The following is a 22,313-nucleotide window of genomic DNA, read 5'->3' on the forward strand; positions in this document are numbered from 1 at the left end:
GACTATAGGGGTACTGTCTTATACTGTCTTGTTTTTAATTATACCATTTTGGTGCAGATATGTTCTTTTGATCGCCCGTTATTGCATTTTAATGCAATTTTGCGGCTACCAAAAAAACATAATTCTGGCTTTTTTACTTTTTTTTCTCGCTACGCCGTTTAGCGTTCAGGTTAAACATTTTTTTTATTGATAGATCGGGAGATTCTGAACGCGGCGATACCAAATATGTGTAGGTTTGATTTTTTTATTGTCATATTTTGATTGGAGGCGAAGTTTTGTTGTTTTTTTTTTTTTCACATTTTTAAAAAAATTTTTTTTACTTGGCTGTGTTTCATACTGCGTGGGCTGTGTTATATACTACGTGACTGGGCAATATACTACGTGGCTGTGCTATATACTACGTGACTGTGTTATATATTACATGGGCTGTGCTACATAATACATGGCCTGTGTTATATACTACGTACCTGTGCAATATACTATGTGGCCTGTGTTATATACTACGTGGCTGTGTTATATAGTACGTGTCCTGTGCTGTATACTATGTGGGCTGTGCTATATACTACGTGGGCTGTGTTATATACTGCATGGGCTGTGCTATATACTATGTGGGCTGTGGTATATACTGTACTACACGGGCTGTGTTGCATACTGCGTGGGCTGTGTTATATACTACGTGACTGGGCAATATACTACGTGGCTGTGCTATATACTACGTGGCTGTTTAATATACTACATGGGCTGTGTTATATACTGCATAACTGTGCTATATACTACCTGGGCTGTGTTATATACTGCGTGGCTATGCTATATACTTTGTGGCTGTGTTATATACTACGTGGCTGTACAATATACTACGTGGCTGTGCTATATACTACATGGGGTGTGTTATAAACTACGTGGCTGTGCTATATACTACGTGGACTGTGTTATATACTATGTGGCTGTGCATTCTAGAACACCCGATGCGTTAGAATCGGGCCACCATCTGGTATATATATATATGTCATTGAGACATATATATATTTATATTTAATACAGAGCTAGATAGCATAAAAGCCGGTAATTCAATTCCCACTTTTGCTATCTCCTTATCAAACCCGACAGGATATGAGACATGGTTTACATACAGTAAACCATTTAATATCCCTTATTTTTTTTACATATTCTTTGCTAATAACGTTACAAGTGTATGTGTGCAAAATTTGGGAGCTCTCGGTGTTAAAATAAAGGGTTAAATCACGGAAAAAACTGGCGTGGGCTCCCATATTAATAGCCTAGAGCGGGACCATGGATATTGCCCTCCCTGGCTAAAAACATCTGCCCCCAGCCACCCCAGAAAAGGCACATCTGTAAGATGCGCCTATTCTGGCGCTTAGCCTCTCTTCCCACTCCCGAGTAGCGGTGGGATATGGGGTAATAAAGGGTTAATGTCACCTTGCTAATGTAGGGTGACATTAAGCCTGGTTAATAATGGAGAAGTGTCATGATCCCAATGGCAGGGGATCACAAAAGGACAAGCACAAAAACAAAACAAACTCTAGGGTGATGGAACCTGAGCTGACCGCGATCCTGAACCTAAACACACAACTAGCAGTAGCCGGGGAACGTGCCTACGATGATTCCTAGACATCTCGCGCCAGCCGAAGGATTAACTTCCCCTATAAGAAGAAACACAGACCTCACTTGCCTCCAGAGAAACACCCCACAGAAATAGCAGCCCCCCCACATGTAATAACGGTGAAATGAGAGGAAAGCACATACGTAGTTATGAAAAATAGAATCAGCAAAAATGAGGCCCGCTAAAGCTAGATAGCAGAGGATACAAAAGTGAACTGCGCGGTCAGCGAAAAACCCTTCAAAAAACCATCCTGAAATTACTTGTACTCATGTGCCAACTCATGGAACATGAGGAGTAATTTCAGCCCACTAGAGCAACCAGCAGCAAGGAATCACATCTCTGCAAGCTGGACTAAGACAAAAATTAAGCAAAACGTGGAACAGGAAAATCAAAACTTAGCTAGTCCTGAAGATAACAGACGCAGGGAGCAGAGGTAAAAAGACACGCTGATTACATTGATAGCCGGCGAGGAAATGACAAAAAAGCCAGGTTAAATAGGAAACTCCCATAACCTGATGGAACAGGTGGACACCAGAGACCGCAGAGAACACAAGTCACCCAGTACCATCAGTAACCAACTGAGGGAGCCCAAAAACAGAACTCACAACAGTACCCCCCCTTGAGGAGGGGTCACCGAACCCTCACGAGAACCACCAGGGCGACCAGGATGAGCCCTATGAAAAGCACGGACCAAATCGGCAGCATGAACATCAGAGGCAATCACCCAAGAATTATCCTCCTGACCATAACCCTTCCACTTGACCAAATACTGGAGTTTCCGTCTGGAAACACGAGAATCCAAGATCTTCTCCACAACATACTCAAATTCACCCTCCACCAGCACCAGAGCAGGAGGCTCAAGCGAAGGAACGACAGGTACCTCATACTTCCGCAACAACGACCGATGGAACACATTATGAATAGCAAACGATGCCGGGAGATCCAAACGAAACGACACAGGGTTAAGAATTTCCAAGATCCTATAGGGACCGATGAACCGAGGCTTGAACTTAGGAGAAGAGACCTTCATAGGAACAAAACGAGAAGACAACCACACCAAGTCCCCAACAAGAAGTCGAGGACCCACGCGGCGACGGCGATTAGCAAACTGCTGAGCCCTCTCCTGGGACAACTTCAAATTGTCCACCACATGACTCCAAATCCGATGCAACCTATCCACCACCATGTCCACTCCAGGACAATCAGAAGGCTCCACCTGACCAGAGGAAAAACGAGGATGAAACCCCGAATTACAAAAGAAAGGAGACACCAAGGTAGCAGAACTAGCCCGATTATTAAGGGCAAACTCGGCAAGCGGCAAAAAGGAAACCCAGTCATCTTGATCAGCAGAAACAAAACACCTTAAATAAGTTTCTAAAGTCTGATTAGTTCGGTCCGTCTGGCCATTCGTCTGAGGATGGAATGCAGACGAAAAGGACAAATCAATGCCCATCTTAGCACAGAACGTCCGCCAAAATCTAGACACAAACTGGGATCCCCTGTCAGAAACGATGTTCTCCGGAATGCCATGCAGACGGACCACGTTTTGAAAAAACAGAGGGACCAACTCAGTGGAGGAAGGTAACTTAGGCAAGGGTACCAGATGAACCATCTTAGAAAAGCGGTCACACACAACCCATATGACGGACATTTTTTGAGAGACAGGGAGATCCGAAATAAAGTCCATGGAAATGTGCGTCCAAGGCCTCTTCGGGATAGGCAAAGGTAACAACAATCCACTGGCCCGAGAACAGCAAGGCTTAGCCCGAGCGCAAACTCCACAAGACTGCACGAAAGAACGCACATCCCTCAACAAGGAAGGCCACCAAAAAGACCTGGCCACCAAGTCTCTAGTACCAAATATTCCAGGATGACCTGCCAACACAGAAGAATGGACCTCGGAGATGACTCTACTGGTCCAATTATCCGGAACAAACAGTCTTTCCGGCGGACAACGATCAGGTTTATCCACCTGAAACTCCTGCAAAGCACGTCGCAAGTCTGGGGAGACAGCCGACAAAATCACCCCATCCCTAAGGATACCAGTGGGCTCAGAATTTCCAGGGGAGTCAGGCACAAAACTCCTAGAAAGAGCATCCGCCTTCACATTCTTTGAACCTGGCAGGTATGAAACCACAAAATTGAAACGGGAGAAAAACAGTGACCAACGAGCCTGTCTAGGATTCAGACGCTTGGCAGACTCAAGGTACATCAGATTTTTGTGATCAGTCAAGACCACCACACGATGTCTAGCACCCTCAAGCCAATGACGCCACTCCTCAAATGCCCACTTCATGGCCAAAAGCTCCCGATTACCAACATCATAATTCCGTTCAGCGGGCGAAAATTTTCTAGAAAAGAACGCACATGGCTTCATCACTGAGCCATCGGAGCTTCTCTGTGACAAAACCGCCCCCGCTCCGATCTCGGAAGCATCGACCTCAACCTGAAAAGGAAGTGATGTATCTGGCTGACACAACACAGGAGCAGAAGAAAACCGGCGCTTAAGTTCCTGAAAGGCCTCCACAGCCGCAGGAGACCAATCAGTAACATCAGCACCCTTTTTAGTCAAATCCGTCAAAGGCTTAACAACACTAGAAAAATTAGTTATGAAGCGACGATAAAAATTAGCAAAGCCCAAGAACTTCTGTAGACTCTTAAGAGATGTAGGCTGCGTCCAGTCACAAATAGCCTGAACCTTGACGGGATCCATCTCAATAGTAGAAGGGGAAAAAATATACCCCAAAAAAGAAATCTTCTGGACTCCAAAGAGACATTTAGAACCCTTTACAAACAAAGAATTGGCCCGCAGGACCTGAAATACCTTCCTGACCTGCTGAACATGAGACTCCCAGTCATCAGAAAAAACCAAAACATCATCCAAATACACGATAATAAATTTATCCAGATATTCACGGAAAATATCGTGCATAAAAGACTGGAAGACAGAAGGAGTATTAGAAAGTCCAAAAGGCATCATCAAATACTCGAAATGGCCCTCAGGCGTATTAAATGCGGTTTTCCACTCATCACCCTGCCTTATCCGCACAAGATTATACGCACCCCGAAGATCAATCTTAGTGAACCATTTAGCCCCTTTAATGCGAGCGAACAAATCAGTCAACAATGGCAAAGGATACTGATATTTGACTGTAATCTTATTCAAAAGACGATAATCTTTGCAAGGCCTCAAGGAACCATCTTTTTTGGCCACAAAAAAAAAACCTGCTCCCAAAGGGGACGAAGATGGACGGATATGTCCCTTTTCCAAGGACTCCTTAACATAATTCCGCATAGCAGTATGCTCTGGCACTGACAGATTGAACAAACGACCTTTAGGGAATTTACTGCCGGGAATCAAATCTATAGCACAATCGCAATCCCTGTGAGGAGGAAGCGAACTGAGCTTAGGCTCCTCAAAAACCTCCCGATAATCAGACAAAAATACCGGAACCTCAGAAGGAGTAGATGAAGCGATAGAAATCGGAGATGCATCATCATGAATCCCCTGACATCCCCAGCTTAACACAGACATTGTTTTCCAGTCCAGGACTGGGTTATGAGTTTGTAACCATGGCAGACCAAGCACTAAGACATCATGTAAATTATACAGTACCAGGAAGCGAATCACCTCCTGATGAACGGGAGTCATACGCATGGTCACTTGTGTCCAGTACTGAGGTTTATTCATAGCCAAAGGTGTAGAGTCAATTCCTTTCAAAGGAATAGGAACTTCCAGAGGCTCCAGACTAAACCCACAGCGATTGGCAAATGACCAATCCATAAGACTCAGGGCAGCGCCTGAATCCACATAGGCATCGACGGAAATGGATGATAATGAACAAATCAGCGTCACAGACAGAATGAACTTAGACTGTAAAGTACCAATGGCAACAGACTTCTCAACCTTTTTTGTGCGTTTAGAGCATGCTGATATAACATGAGCTGAATCACCACAATAAAAACACAATCCATTTTTCCGCCTATAATTTTGCCGTTCACTTCTGGACTGAATTCTATCACATTGCATTATCTCAGGTGCCTGTTCAGAAGACACCGCCAAATGGTGCACAGGTTTGCGCTCCCGTAAACGCCGATCAATCTGAATAGCCATAGTCATGGACTCATTCAGACCTGTAGGTGCCGGGAACCCCACCATAACATCTTTAATGGCCTCAGAAAGGCCATCTATGAATTTTGCAGCCAGAGCGCACTCATTCCACTGAGTAAGCACCGACCACTTCCGAAATTTCTGACAATATATTTCTGCTTCATCTTGCCCCTGAGAGAGAGCCAATAAAGCTTTTTCAGCCTGAATCTCTAGGGTAGGTTCCTCATAGAGCAAACCCAATGCCAGAAAAAACGCATCCACATTGAGCAACGCAGGATCCCCTGGTGCCAATGCAAATGCCCAATTCTGAGGGTCACCCCGCAGGAAAGATATAACAATCTTGACCTGCTGAGCAGGGTCTCCAGAGGAGCGAGATTTCAAGGAAAGAAACAACTTGCAATTGTTCCTAAAATTCAGAAAACTAGATCTATCTCCAGAAAAAAACTCTGGGACAGGAATTCTAGGTTCAGACATAGGCGTATGTACAACAAAATCTTGTATATTTTGAACCTTAGCAGGAAGATTATTCAGGCTGGAAGCCAAACTCTGGACGTCCATGATAAACAGCTGAGGTCAGAGCCATTCAAGGATTAAGAGGAGGAAAGAAGCAGTCAAGCTGCAATTAAGGCTAGGCAGCAAACACTGAGGAGGAGAAAAAAAAAAAAAAAAAAAAACTTCCTCAGACTACTTTTCCTCCTACTTCAGCCAAAACGATGACCAATTTTTTTGTGGCCGGCTATAGTGTCATGATCCCAATGGCAGGGGATCACAAAAGGACAAGCACAAAAACAAAACAAGCTCTAGGGTGATGGAACTTGAGCTGACCGCGATCCTGAACCTAAACACACAACTAGCAGTAGCCGGGGAACGTGCCTACGATGATTCCTAGACGTCTCGCGCCAGCCGAAGGATTAACTTCCCCTATAAGAAGAAACACAGACCTCACTTGCCTCCAGAGAAACACCCCACAGAAATAGCAGCCCCCCACATGTAATAACGGTGAAATGAGAGGAAAGCACATACGTAGTTATGAAAAATAAAATCAGCAAAAATGAGGCCCGCTAAAGCTAGATAGCAGAGGATACAAAAGTGAACTGCGCGGTCAGCGAAAAACCCTTCAAAAAACCATCCTGAAATTACTTGTACTCATGTGCCAACTCATGGAACATGAGGAGTAATTTCAGCCCACTAGAGCAACCAGCAGCAAGGAATCACATCTCTACAAGCTGGACTAAGACAAAAATTAAGCAAAACGTGGAACAGGAAAATCAAAACTTAGCTAGTCCTGAAGATAACAGACGCAGGGAGCAGAGGTAAAAAGACACGCTGATTACATTGATAGCCGGCGAGGATATGACAAAAAAGCCAGGTTAAATAGGAAACTCCCATAACCTGATGGAACAGGTGGACACCAGAGACCGCAGAGAACACAAGTCACCCAGTACCATCAGTAACCACCAGAGGGAGCCCAAAAACAGAACTCACAACAGAGAAGTGTCAATAAAACACCTATCCATTATTTATCCAATATTATCCCCTTAATGACCTTTGGAATTTCCTTTTTTCCATGTTCGTTTTTCGCTCCCCTCCTTCCCAGAGCCATAACTTTTTTATTTTCAATATGGCCATATGAGGGCTTATTTTTTGTGGGACAAGTTGTAGTTTTGAATGACATCATTGGTTTTACCATGACGTGTACTAGAAAATGGGAAAAATATTCCACGTGCGGTAAAATTGCAAAAAAAGTGCAATCCCACACTTGTTTTTTGTTTGGCTTTTTTGCTAGGTTCACAAAATGCTAAAACTGACCTACCATTATGATTCTCCAGGTCATTACGACTTCATAGACATCAAACATGTCTAGGTTATCTTTTATCTAAGTGGTGAAAAAAAATTCCAAACTTTGCTAAAAAAAATTGCGCCATTTTACGATACCCGGGCTTATTTTTTGCGTGCTGAGCTGACGTTTTTTAGTGGTACCATTTTGGTGCAGATACGTTCTTTTGACCGCTCGTTATTGCATTTTTATGCAGTGTAGTGGCAACCAAAAAAACATAGTTTTGGCGTTTCAAATTTTTTTCTTGCTAAGCCGTTTAGCGATCAGGTTAATCCTTTTTTTATTGATAGATCGGGCGATTCTGAACTCGGTGATACCAAATATGTGTATATTTGATTTTATTTTTATTGTTTTATTTATTTAAACTTTTATTTTTTTTTATTTATTTCATATTTTTTTAAACATTTTGTTTTTACTTTTGCCATGCTTCAATAGCCTCCATGTGAGGCTAGAAGCTGGCATAGCCTGATCGGCTCTACTACATAGAAGCGATCATCAGATCGCTCCTATGTAGCTTAATTACAGGCTTGCTATGAGTACCGACCACAGGGTGGCGCTCACAGCAAGCCGACATCAGCAACCATAGAGGTCTCAAGGAGACATCTGGTTACTATGCCGACGCATCACTGACCCCCGATCATGTGATGGGGGTCGGCGATGAGCGCATTTCCGGCCTCGCGGCCGGAAGCGGTAGTTATATGCCGCTGTCAAACGCTAGTTAATAACAGCGGGTGGATCGCGATTCCACTTGCCACTATTGCGTGCACATGTCAGCTGTACAAAACAGCTGACCTGTCGCGGCTTTGATGTGGGCTCACCGCCGGAGCCCGCATCAAAGCAGGGGATCTGACCCCAGACGTACTATCCCGTCCGAGGTCCGAAAGGGGTTAATAAAGAGTTAAAAAAAACACACATTATGAAAAAAGTATTTTAATGAAATAAATACACATGGTGTTGTAATAGCTTTATTATGCGCTCAATCCAAATGACGACTCTTGTCTTCTGTAAATAAGGTAAAAAAAAAACAAACAACAATATCCCATACCTGTCCGCCGTACAGTCATGTCCCATGATGTAAATCCATCAGAAGGGATTAAATAATTTTACAACCAGGAGCCTGCTAATACAGCTGTCACCCCTGGCTGTAAAAACTGGGAAATGAATAGAATGCAGGGGAACGTAGATACCTAGACTTGCGGTGCTGCAACTCCGTCTGTTGGCCTGGGAACCTCAAGATGGATGGATTTCATGAGGCAGCAACAACTTGTGCAGAGGTTGAAAAACATCCCAATGGAACATCAAAATAGCTAGCTTCGAGATTTTTCTAGCGTTACCTAAGTATATTTTCTACACAGTATGATTGTGTGCAAAAAAGCTGAACAAGAGGAGTAACATAAGGCATAGCTCAAGGGTATGTGTCCACGGGGCGTTATGGCTGCTCTTTGGACGCAGCGGACACCCCGCTCCACCCAAAGCGCTGCCCCCCTTTGTATGCGCCGTGATTCCGCACTGCATTTTACCCACGGATTTGCAGCATTTTTTGTGCGGATTTCACCTGTGATTTTACACCTGCAGATTCCTTTTGAGGAGCAGGTGTAAACTGCTGAGGAATCCGCGCAAAGAATTGACATGGTGCAGAAAATAAACCGCAGCATTTCCGCGCGGTACTTTCCGCTGCATGGGCACAGCGGATTTGGTTTTCCATAGGTTTACATGCTACTGTAAACCGGATGGAAAACTGCTGCGAATCCGCAGCGTCCAATCTGCTGTGGATCCGCAGGCAAATCCGTAACGTGTGCACATACCCTAAGACATGCTCTAAAGAACTCCTCTGAATTAATGCAAAATTCTCTAATAGGGTATGAGACTTGGTTTTCTAATACAGACCACCCAATTAGCAATAAGGAAGAACGTAACTTAGAATGTCAGGCAAATATTTATATCATTAGTTGAAGCGACTCTTCACCCTCCATAGTAAATGTGACCATGCATTTCTCATGTATAAATCATTTTCCCCAATGTCCTCTGCTCTGCCCCTTCCGTCTCTGAGGTCAGTGCCCATTCTCTATTAATTCGGAACCATTCCTCCCCTAGCTTCCTTTGCCTGGGATGGTTCACAGCAGCGTCATCACCAATTGTCCATCTCACAAGAATGGAACGACATGCCATACTGGACACGAAAAGAACAGGGCTCCGATCTCACAAACGGAGGCAGCAGAAGCAGAGCAGAGACCGTTAGGTGTACTAACTATATGTGGCCACATTTACTAGGGGGGGTGAAGGTCTCTTTAAAAGCACTTACACTTTTATATACTTAAATGTAATGTCTAGTTCTTGGAGGATTGATGTCCTTGACCCTGAGGTGTTACCCCGCGCATTCATCTTATAATCTGCATCCTGACAATACTTTCCATAATAAAATAAAAGTTCTCAAAGTTTAATGTTGCTGCCGTACTGTATATTCTGAACTGTATTTGTTTTGTTACATTTTGCACCAGTACCATTAATTCCCTATTACTATAAATGTCCAATGATCTCTTTTTAGATGGTGTTCCCGGCTCTTGTATTTCTCGGGTTAAAGAACAATGACTGCTGTGGATGTTGTGGAAATGAGAAATGTGGTAGGAGATTTGCTGTAAGAAAAAAAAATCTTCTTTAAATGTCATTAACTGTCATAGAAATTAATGGAAGACTAACAATCCAACTTTGTGATTTTTATCAATATGTGTTCTGTGTAGATATACCATTTTAACCCTTTCTTGTTACATGATGTAATGGTACAGGTGGCGGTGGGTATATGGAGAAAGATCAGGAGATGAGCCCACTCTCCTCTGGACAGGTATTATACAACCAACACCTGCCTCCAAAAGTAGTGATTGGCAGTAGCTCGGATTGCTGCTGTTTAACCACTTAGGCTACTTTCACACTTCCGTCTTTTCAGATCCGTCACAATCCGTTGATTTTTGAGAATGCAGGATCCTGCATTTTCCCATAGACTTGTATTAGCGACGGATTGTGACGGATGGCCATCCGTTTCATCGTTGTGCACTGGAGCCGTCGTAAAATAGCGGTCCGTCATGCAGCAAAAACGTTCATTGTAACGCTTTTGTGCACATCGGAAAATCGGTCGCTGACCGTCACATGCAGGAATCCAGCGATGGATCCAGTTTTTCCCTTCTGAGCATGCCCGGAAGGATTTTCAAGTCTGGGAAAAAGTCTCTCTCTCTCTCTCTTACATGGTGCTGTCAGTCTCTGATCATGATCCTGGTGCGGCGTCCTGCTGGAGCACTTGTTACTCTGTAACACAAATACAGGCTTGGATTCATAATAAAAGATGTCATTTATACTATGTGCTGGAATACCGAAGTGTTAGAGTGCATAATTCAGGCAAGAAATATAATAAAAAATCCATACCAGGTTTTTTTACCCCATCTGAGAGCAGCATAATTTAGGAGCAGAGACACTGATTCCAGTGATTTGGCACTTTCTGGGCTGCTTGTTATTTTGATAAAGTCATTGTTTTGATGTAAATCTAGCAGTTCTGTGAATACTGAGCTCTGTATAACCCCGCCCACAGAAGTGATTGACAGCATTCTGCCCAGAGTATATAGAAAGCTGCCAATCAGTGGATGGGGTGAGGTTATACAGCGCTCATGAATATGCCTGACTACTTGGCATTAGATCTCTAGTGATAATCCCCTGCTGATAAAACAGTGATTTTATCAAAACTACAATAAGCAGCCTACTATGTGACATATCACAGGAATCAAAGTCTCCTTGTGCAGCTCTCATATGGCAAAAACTTGGTGACAGGTTCTCTTTAAGAATATTATAAAACTATCAATAAAGTTGGAATTACCTTCCTTTTCTTATCCAAATATAAAGAAACAAAAAAAAAAACTAAAATAAACATATTCTGCATCTCTGCATCTGTAAAAGAGCAATCTCTCAATCTGTGAATCTATTTAGCCAAAAAGGTAAACGCCGAAAAAATAAAAAATTTCAAAATTGCCATTTTTGACTCTCAGAAAAAAAAATAATAAAAGGGATACCAAAGTCCTATGTACTCCAAAATTCTTGAAATAGATTTACTTTATATGTAAAATTAATGGAGGTCATTTAAAACTACAAGTTGTCCCACAAGCCCTCATACAGCTACGTTAACGGAACAATAAAAGAGTTAAGGATCTTGGAAGAACGGGCAATAAAAACGCTAAAATAAAAATTGGCTATGTTCTTCTGGGGTTAAGACTGATCGTCCATTGCATGTTGGACTCTTTTCTGGTATATGTCGCCAGTTTCACATTCGTGCTTTGAGGAGCTGCGGAGGGCTGCGGACTTTCTCTGTGAAGCCCCGCCCTCGGCCGCACCTCCGCCGCTAGCTCCACCTATTTCTGCATGCGGCCTGCGTACCTATCTTTAACAGTAGGTATGCAGGTCACGCGGCTGTATGCGGATGCTTCCGCATGTGTCGTTTTGAGGATGCGGCGACCAGCGTAGGACGCAGCTGGTTGCAACTTCTTTTTTTCTCCGCATCGTCAAAACGACGCATGCGGAAGCATCCGCATACAGCCGCACGACCTGTGTACCTAATGTTAAACATAGGTACGCAGGTCGCATGCAGGACGCAAGCAGAAGTAGGCGGAGCTAGTGGTGGCGGTGTGGCCGAGGGCGGGGCTTCACGGAGGAAGTTCACACCCTCCGCAGCTCATTAAAACGTTAGTGTGAAACTAGTCTAAAAGCTGCTTTCCCTTGTGCAAAAGATCATTTTATTTACTATTCTTGGAATGAAAAGGAGGCCCACAATAGGAAGGGATTTTAAAAAAATACCCCTGTGCTGAGATAATCTTATATATGTGCCCTGCTGTGTACTGTGTAATGGCTGTGTCCCCCCATACAGGGACATGGTCTGATCATACCACAGCTCCTGCCCAGGGGAGGAAACAAAAGAGGATACAGATAGGACTGCATGGGATCACAGCTGATTCTTTCTGTGAGGTAAAACATTTCCCTGCCTGATTTTAAACAATGTTTTACCCCACAGAATAGACTGTGATCCTGTGCTGTCCCACTGTCTGTATATTCTATTGCTTCCCCTCTGCTCATGAACTGTGGTATGATCAGTCCATGTCCCTGCACGGTCAGACACAGCCATTACCCAGTACACAGTAGGGGCACATTTATAAGATTATCTCAGCACAGGAACATTTAATTTAAACACATCCAATTGTGGAAATTATTATTTTTCCAATATGTAGTGAATAAATTGAACTTTGTTTGTGGGAAAACCCCTTTAATATACTGTACTTATATACATGCCATAATATGGAGATTTACGATAATCAGCTGTGGGAAAGAATATAGAATTAGAGAGGATCACCCTTCTAGAAGATAACCCTGTAAACGTCATTATGTACCCCTGAGAGAGACACCCAGCTAACATTGCTGTGTAATAGAGCTGGTTTTCTGATAGAGGATATATGGGGAAGATATGAGAATTGTAGAAAAGTGTCACATTTAGGCATAATCCTTGTATGAATTGTAAGTTAGTAATAAACGTTTCTGCATCCAGAGCTCAGTGTAATGGGGATGTGATACTCACTTTGTTGTCTCTCTATTTTTTGCTTTTGAAGATGTTGTCTTCTATACTGTTTGCCGCCATTGGATTTGTTGGCGCTGGCTACAGCTTTATCATCTCCATAGTCGGAATACATAACGGTCCAAAGTGTGATGTAGGCTCTGGAAACTGGACATATGCTTTTGAAGGGGGGTAAGTACATAGAGTAGGTCCTAAGTACATTATTTGCACCATAAAGGGGCCAGTGACACGTTCCTGCAAGAAGCAATAGCGAAACGGCACCCGTCGAGTGTGAGGGGAACGCCGCACACCATCCCAACTGTACTACCATCTGTGTCGAGGTAACATACAACCATTTCATGATTTCATTATTCTCATAAGCCGATAGGCACCACCTAGGGAATGGGGAATTTTGCATATACGTCTTATTTATGAGCATTTACTTATGATAAACAAGTAACTACACTTGCAATCTTTGCAGAGCCTTTCAAAGGACTGCTTGACAATCTAGAGTATATTCAATTACTTCTTACTTGTTATATACGTACCACCTCCTTCTACCTCCATACCTCTCATCCTATTTTTCTGGTGCCCACCTCCTCACTCTTAGGCTGCCGCCACACTAGCAGTATTCGATCAGTATTCGTCACACTAGCAGTATTCGATCAGTATTCGTCACACTAGCAGTATTCGATCAGTATTTTACCTCATTATTTGTAAGCCAAAACCAGGAGTGGAACAATTATAGGAAACATACGCACCACTTCTGTATTTATCACCCACTCCTGGTTTTGGCTTACAAATACTGATGTAAAATACTGACCAAATACTGCTAGTGTGACGGCAGCCTTAGACTGTTCATCTTTTGGCGTGCACTAGTTTTCCCCTCCTTTATTTGGAGGACCTGTCCCCTGTTTTGTTAAGTGCTTTTAATATGTATATCAATAAAAATATATTCTTTTATTCTTAAAAATGTTTGGAATCTCTTCTTAACAGATGGTATGTACCCTCCATCTATATTTTGTGTTACCCCAGGTATCATGTTAATCAGATTAACAGCGGCAACCTGACAGTGTCTGTAGGTTACATAGCAAAATCCTGCTGACAGGTTCACTTTAAAGGGGAGACCTGAGGTGCTCTGCATGGGAGCGCACTTTTCGAGAGCAGATATGTCTTTTGTGCTATGCGGCTGCACAGATTAGAGGGAAAATGGCAGGAACTGTAAGCATAGCTCTACTTGCAGGGAAATAGTTCAGATAATTAAATCAGGTGCCACAGCCCTTTCTTTAAAGGGAACCTGTCACCCCGTTTTTTGAGATTGAGCTATAAATACTGTTAAATAGGGCCTGCGCTTTGTGTTCCTATAGTGTATGTAGTGTACCCCGATTCCCCACCTATGCTGAGAAATAACTTACCAAAGTCGCCGTTTTCGCCTGTCAATCAGGCTGGTCAGGTCAGGAGGGCGTGGTGACATCGCTGGTTCTTCCTCAGCTTTACGTTGGTGGCGTAGTGGTGTAGTGGTGAACAAGCAGCGTGCGATCTGCGCTGTCATCCCTTTCGTCGGTGGGGGCGGCCATCTTCCTGGGGCCGCGCGTGCGCAGATCGAGTGCTCTGCTGCACGGGGCTTCAGGAAAATGGCCGCGGGATGCCGCGCGTGCGCATTAGAGATCGCGGCGGCCATTTTCCCAAAGCCGAGTTTGCATCTCGGCTTTGGGAAAATGGCCGCCGCGATCTCTAATGCGCACGCGCGGCATCCCGTGGCCATTTTCCTGAAGCCCCGTGCAGCAGAGCACTCGATCTGCGCACGCGCGGCCCCAGGAAGATGGCCGCCCCCACCGACGAAAGGGATGACAGCGCAGATCGCGCGCTGCTTGTTCACCACTACGCCACTACGCCACCAACGTAAAGCTGAGGAAGAACCAGCGATGTCACCACGCCCTCCCGACCTGACCAGCCTGATTGACAGGCGAAAACGGCGACTTTGGTAAGTTATTTCTCAGCATAGGTGGGGAATCGGGGTACACTACATACACTATAGGAACACACAGCGCAGGCCCTATTTAACAGTATTTATAGCTCAATCTCAAAAAACGGGGTGACAGGTTCCCTTTAAAGAAAGCAATATAATGCCAAAAAGGATCTCAATTGGAATATCATGTACTATCCTAAAATAATAAATCTTTATTAATAGATACAAAGAACCTACACGTTGGTTCACACCACAAAAAAAGGGACAAGAATCACAAAAACAAAACAATGTGCTCAAAACTCAACACTAAGTTTAAAAATGGGGTGTACTGTGTATCCCTAGTAAGTACTACACTTATAGCCTACCTATCTGTGGAGGTTGGCACCCTACGGGGAAGCGTTATGGCGCCCCCACTCCGCGGCGGCTGTCCCTGGGTTACTGATGTACCCTACAATAGTCACGGGACACCCACTACCCACAGCCTAGGGCCCACTACAGGCTAGACAGAGTAACTCCTATACTAAGGGAACACTAGATCCCCACAGAATAAAAACAAATGTGAAGAACACATGAGGCAAATCGATACGGACGTATTCGTTGGGGAGTACTTATAGGGGCACAGTCTTATATAGGTACCTACTGCAGTCATGGCAGATCCCATTGACTATGGCTGAACCCGTAGAACAGTGCCACCCACAAATGCGTACATGTGCAATCACATATCTCGGTACTATGTTATAAGCACTTATCTCCCTCTGTACGTCGTTTGCCCCAGACCACAGCGCCTCTACGCATTTCGCCCTCCGCGGGTTCCTCAGGAGGCAAGATTCACTGACATAGTGTGTCCTGATGCGGTGTCATGGCTGAGTGATCCTCAGTTTCCCCGCTTTTTAAACCCTCTGCCACATTCCCTGCAGACTAGATCACCCCACCCCCTACCTGCGCATTTCCGGTGAGTGTGATACCATTGCGCATGCTCCCACTGGCCCGCAGAAGATTCCCCCAGCGCCAGCAAGGCGTCCGAGTCCCCGCTGCCCTTTCACTTCCGGGGATGCGCTTGACAACCCGCACTTCTTCCGGGTCGTCCCTCACGTGCCCAGACTGCGCATGCTCCAGCTACACATCCTGCAGCTGCGCACATCTCCTAATAAAGACTGCGCTTGCGCATCTCCTGTCTAGATGTCAGAACGGTGAATCAGTGCGTGAAGATCTTTTTGATGAGGCACTCGGGCTATATCTCATTTTCAGCAGAATACACCCCACTTCCTTGTTTATTGGATACTTTGACGTCCGCAGATTAAACCACACCACACCGCCGCAGATTGTTAGCGCATGCGTATGGCCACAATCCACCAGACATCTCATTCTCACACGAAAAAAAGGGGGGGCCTCGCCGGCTCTTTACCATTAGGCCACCCCTCCTCTCAAAACCTAGCCGAAGCGTAGGAGCAAATGATGATGCCCGCACTCATACTTATCCCCCGGTGTACATCTACGCACTGTTGGTGTATATACCGTAGCAGGGAGTTGGTATATTCTAGTCTTATTGTGATTATCTCCCCATTGGATATCGGGGCCGGACCTTTAAAGGAAAGAATATTCCTCTCCCCCTTATCTTAACGATGCATTATCTTAACGATGCTTTTCCGTCCGGATAAGACTGCACCGCCGTAAACCATTGGCGCATGAACCTGGCTATCATTCACCACCTCTCTCTTTCTCATAGCTTACATTTATGATGACCTGGTGCATTCATTGTTCTGTAGCCGATAGATGACCCTCTCAGTATCTACTGATGATAGCATTGATGGACATCTATTTCAGTATCCCAGGCCAAGTGTATCCGCCCGCAGGCGACATAATGATGTGGTTATGTGGATTCAATTACGCGGATACAATTACGGCAGTAGGGTTATTTAAGCGGGGTATTGATACATGGATATTTATACATGGATATTGCACACTGATCTATGCTGCTCCCCTATTCCGTCGGGATGCTCCAGACAAAAGTTAGACATATGCACGGCTTTGAGATATATACCCCTAACTAACACTCCTATTTTGACTGTGCTACAAAAAACAGGCATACGATAATTGATCATTCAGTCCTTTAGGTTCAAGGCTCCCCATTCTAAATATCCATTCGCACTCCCTCCTTAGAATGGTCTTGTCTGTATTGCCACCTCTGGGGTTAATGTTTACCACTTGCACAGGTAGGGGGTGGGGTGATCTAGTCTGCAGGGAATGTGGCGGAGGGTTTAAAAAGCGGGGGAACTGAGGATCACTCAGCCTTGACACCGCATCAGGACACACTATGTCAGTGAATCTTGCCTCCTGAGGAGCCCGCGGAGGGTGAAACGCGTAGAGGCGCTGTGGTCTGGGGCAAACGACGTACAGAGGGAGATAAGTGCTTATAACATAGTACCGAGATATGTGATTGCACATGTACGCATTTGTGGGTGGCACTGTTCTACGGGTTCAGCCATAGTCAATGGGATCTGCCATGACTGGCAGTAGGTACCTATATAAGACTGTGCCCCTATAAGTACTCCCCAACGAATACGTCCGTATCGATTTGCCTCATGTGTTCTTCACATTTGTTTTTATTCTGTGGGGATCTAGTGTTCCCTTAGTATAGGAGTTACTCTGTCTAGCCTGTAGTGGGCTCTAGGCTGTGGGTAGTGGGTGTCCCGTGACTATTGTAGGGTACATCAGTAACCCAGGGACAGCCGCCGCGGAGTGGGGGCGCCATAACGCTTCCCCGTAGGGTGCCAACCTCCACAGATAGGTAGGCTATAAGTGTAGTACTTACTAGGGATACACAGTACACCCCATTTTTAAACTTAGTGTTGAGTTTTGAGCACATTGTTTTGTTTTTGTGATTCTTGTCCCTTTTTTTGTGGTGTGAACCAACGTGTAGGTTCTTTGTATCTATTAATAAAGATTTATTATTTTAGGATAGTACATGATATGCCACAGCCCTTTCACCTACTGTACAGCTGGAGAGATACAGTCATTGCCAGGACTGTTGGCACTCTTGAAATTGCTCCAAAAAATGAAGTATTACTCTCAGAAAATTATTGCATATACACGTTTTGTTATGCAAATGTTTATTTCCTTTGTGTGCATTGTAACAATGCAAAAAAAAAAAACAGAGAAAAAAAGGCAAATTGGACAGCATTTCACCCAAAACCCCACACATGAGCCAGACAAAATTGTTGGCCCCCTCAACTTAATATTTGATTGCACACCCTTTGGAATAAACCAAATAACAACAAGCGTCTTACAACTCTCCAGTGGTATAACTACCTTCCAGCCAATTACATGAATGGACAATAACCTAATATAAGGACGGCAGATTCTGTCAGCGTGATATCCACTCTCTGTTAGCCTTTTGTCTAATAAAGGGGGTTCTCCTTCCGGATGTCAAAAATGTTCACCTCTGCTCCATTCAAGACAGGACTCCACACTCAAAATCCAGAGACTCACTTTTGGGGTCACTTGGAACCCCAATGGTCAAAATCCCATTGGTCATTAAGTTATCCCCTATCCTGTGGATTCTGGATTAACCCTTTAATCTTAAAATGAATGAAGTATTGAGGTAATGAGAACTCGCTTTGTTACTTAAATGTTATATCTTAATATTGTTTTCCAGAAACTACCTAGGGCACCCCAGTATCTGGAGTACATGTGAAGCCCCAAAGGACATAGTCCCATGGAACCTGACACTGTTTTGCTTGCTTCTGATAATGAGCGCAGTCCAGGCTGTTCTTTGTGCTATTCAAGCCATCAATGGTCTAATTGGGACATTTTGTGGAGACTGCAAGTGCTCTTCATGCTGTGGGGTACGTTGAGGTTACACAATAACTTCTATACATTAAAGATAGCTATATTGGATTTGATTTACTGAAAATAATAGTACAGTACAAAGTAACTTCAGAAGGAGAAGGTTTCTTTGCAGCTGACACTAAATGAAACCTCTCACCTTGGAAAACACTGTTTACCTGCAGCTATCAGGTTAATCTGCAGGTATTGTGTTACCATTTTGCCTGGACTTCCTGCTGAAAGTGGGCAGTCTGGAGAAAATAGACTGTTCACAGCACCCCGCACTATAGGTCACTATCACACGTTCAGTATTTTGCATTATTATTATTATTTATTATTATAGCACCATTTATTCCATGGTGTTTTACATCTGATCAGGGGTATACATAATAAAAGCAAACACAATAATCTTGAATAAAACAAGTCACCGACTCTTACAGAAGGAGAGAGGATTCTGCCCGCGAGGGCTCACAGTCTACAAGGGATGGATGCGGTGAGGGCAGAGCTGGTTGTGCAGCGGTTTGGTGGATCGGTGGCTACTGCAGGTTGTAGGCTTTTTGGAAGAGATAAGTCTTCAGGTTCCTTTTGAAGGTTTCCACAGTAGGCAAAAGTCTGATATGTTGGGGTAAAGAGTTCCAGAGTAGGGGGGATGCTTGGGAGAAATCTTGTATGCGATTGAGGGAAGAGGAAATAAGTGGGGAGTAGTGAAGGAGATCTTGTTAGGATCAGAGGTTGCGTGTAGGTAAGTATTTCTGAGCCAAATTCAGGAGTGGAACAATCAGAGGAAGAGTATAATAGAAACACATGTGCCATTTCTGTATTTTTCACCCACTCCTGGTTTTAGCTTACAAATATTGATGTAAAATACTGACCAAATACTCAACGTGTGAACATGGCCTAAGAAAGTACATAGAAAGAGCAATTTGACAGGAACCCCTGTATAAAGCTTTACCGGTCCATTTTGTTTTTCACATACCGTATATTTGTTTTCAACTTGTACAAGGAAATATGACATTCCTTAAAAAAAATGCACAAAACATTTTCAAACCCTTCTTTTTTATGGTGAGTCGTTGTTCAGTATATGGTATCACCCATGACCCAGATTAATTGCAGGCACTGGATAGGCTATTTTCACATGTCGGTAACATACGAACAGTGCTCGGATCAGAATTCTCAGTCTGACCACTGGGTCTCCTGACTTGAGATAACTGTCACATATACAGTATAATGCAGTTAGCTCAGATCAGGAGATCCTGGAGTCAGGATGGACATTCTGGTCTGAGCAGAGTTTGTGTTTCACAGACGTGTAAAACTGGCCTATTCCTTGTTAGTTTCTTCTGGAACATTTGTTGTACTCAGTAAATAAGAATGCAGATTACATGGCACCAAACTGGTAAATTGGACAGTCTAAGTAACCAGAACTTCCAAGTTTTATGGCATCAGTAGTTTACGTAAATATTCCCAGCAAAGTTTCTCCAAACATGGACAATTTATACACCACATTGTCTTACTGATATATTTTATCTTCTTTTTTAATACTCAGGGAGAAGGAACGGTCTAAATCGAAATCTCTCTGAATACCTGAATGAACCCTGTACCTCTAATACAAGGATATCAAAGGATGAAGAGCGTGGTCACCGCTCTGACTGAATGTCTTCTGTATTTACTCATCAGACAGTAGAATGCCTCCATCTTTACTCCTGTAAGCGTACAAATGTGTTCCAGTCACTAAGGCAGAAAGTACCGTAACTAGCGCAAGGACAGGCCGCCATCTTCTGTTGTATTTATTTGAATAAAAAGTAAGACTTTGACTAGACATATATTGTATTCATATCACTGTCCTTGTATAATGTACCATAATCTAATAATATTAAAGACAAGCATTTTGTAATATGAAAGAACATCCCCTGCGAATTGGCAAGGATTCAGTGCCATTACTGTGCGAGATGTGAGAGTTGTATAAATGTGCAAAGAAGATATCACTAAGAGTTATATGAAGTTAGTTATGGCTATGATTCATTTCTACTCCTTTTATATGACCAGCTTTAGATACACGAGTGGCTTCTGTCTATGAGGTCTACGGTACAGTGGTCATTGCCATTTTTTGATGCTGCACTATTTGCACATCCAGATATCTCAATAAGATAAGAAAGTTCAGGGTGTACCTGTAGTTCTAGGGAAAATTACTCAACTCAAACTATGCGCCTAAGGATATTATTAGCCAAGTATATGACAAAAGGGTGCTGATTGGCAGACTCTGCAGCCACATCTCTATTGAAAGCACGGTTGTCTGCACTTTGCAATACTACTCAATAACAAAACCAAACACTTTTTTATAATTACTTATGAAATGCTCAATGCCTTAATATGTCAGATAAAGCTAGGTTCACATTTGCATAGGGCAGAGCTGCGGAGGGCTGCGTAGTTCCTCCATTAAGCCCCGCCCACTGCAGCACGTCTTCCATTCAGCTCCTCCTACGTCGGCATGCGTCCTGCGTACCTATCTTTAACATTGGGTATGCAGGCCATGCAAATGTATGTGAATGCCTCTGCATGCGTCGTTTTGAGGCAAAGAGGCATGCGGAGGCATCCGCATATGAGTCACCCGCCAGGGCCTTGAGGTACCCGGTATTGGTTCCGGTATTCACAGGGGGATGTCACGGTGGTGACCCAGTCTGTGACCCTTGGCACCTATGTAAAAGGGGTATTGATTACAGTTTGTGTTCGTGATGCCACCTGTGGTATTCGGTCAGTGGGGACCGATGCTGCTTTAAGGAGTCCTCTGGGGTGATGTTATGACAGCTAGATGGCATAACTTCCCACAGGTGAAGTATATCCCCAGGGCTCCGGGTGTGTAGATGGAAGATGATGGTGAATGGTGCAGTAAGGAATGAGGACACAGGTTTGCAGTCTCTTTACCTTGTTTACTGAAGACTTCAGGCAGCCACAGTCCAGGGTACCAGATCACAGGATAGGCAGAGTCCGGCCGGCTTGGAGGCAAGTTGGGAGTCCCCCTTTCCAGGTGGAGATTAAAGCCTTCCTTCTAGTGCGGTGTGTTATGCTAGGCAATTCAGTAACACAATGTACATAGCGATCAGAGCACATACAGTGATCTGACAATAACCCAAAATAATAGAACGAGCTCTGAGACGTGGAAACTCTGTAGACCGCAATTCCTGATCCTCTCCAAACACAACTAGAGGCAGCTGTGGATTGCGCCTAAAGCTCCCTATGCAACTCGGCACAGCCTGAGAAACTAACTAGCCTGAAGATAGAAAAATAAGCCTACCTTGCCTCAGAGAAATACCCCAAAGGAAAAGGCAGCCCCCCACATATAATGACTGTGAGTAAGATGAAAAGACAAACGTAGGG

At 44.0% G+C, this 22,313-nt stretch overlaps 1 protein-coding gene across 1 annotated transcript in view; it reads left to right on the forward strand.

Moving 5' to 3' along the window:
* Window positions 1-20,756, forward strand: part of LOC138680867 (transmembrane 4 L6 family member 4-like) — a 57,826-nt gene extending 37,070 nt beyond the window's left edge. Inside the window, exons 2-5 of the mRNA XM_069768088.1 lie at window positions 10,115-10,204; window positions 13,203-13,339; window positions 18,772-18,961; window positions 20,485-20,756. Of these exons, the coding sequence (XP_069624189.1) occupies window positions 10,115-10,204; window positions 13,203-13,339; window positions 18,772-18,961; window positions 20,485-20,502 (435 nt within the window). The 3' untranslated portion in view covers window positions 20,503-20,756. The remainder of the gene's footprint in view (window positions 1-10,114; window positions 10,205-13,202; window positions 13,340-18,771; window positions 18,962-20,484) is intronic.
* The last annotated feature ends 1,557 nt before the right edge of the window (window positions 20,757-22,313 follow it).

This window comes from Ranitomeya imitator, chromosome 5, assembly GCF_032444005.1.
Source record: "Ranitomeya imitator isolate aRanImi1 chromosome 5, aRanImi1.pri, whole genome shotgun sequence".
Lineage (NCBI taxonomy): Eukaryota > Metazoa > Chordata > Amphibia > Anura > Dendrobatidae > Ranitomeya > Ranitomeya imitator.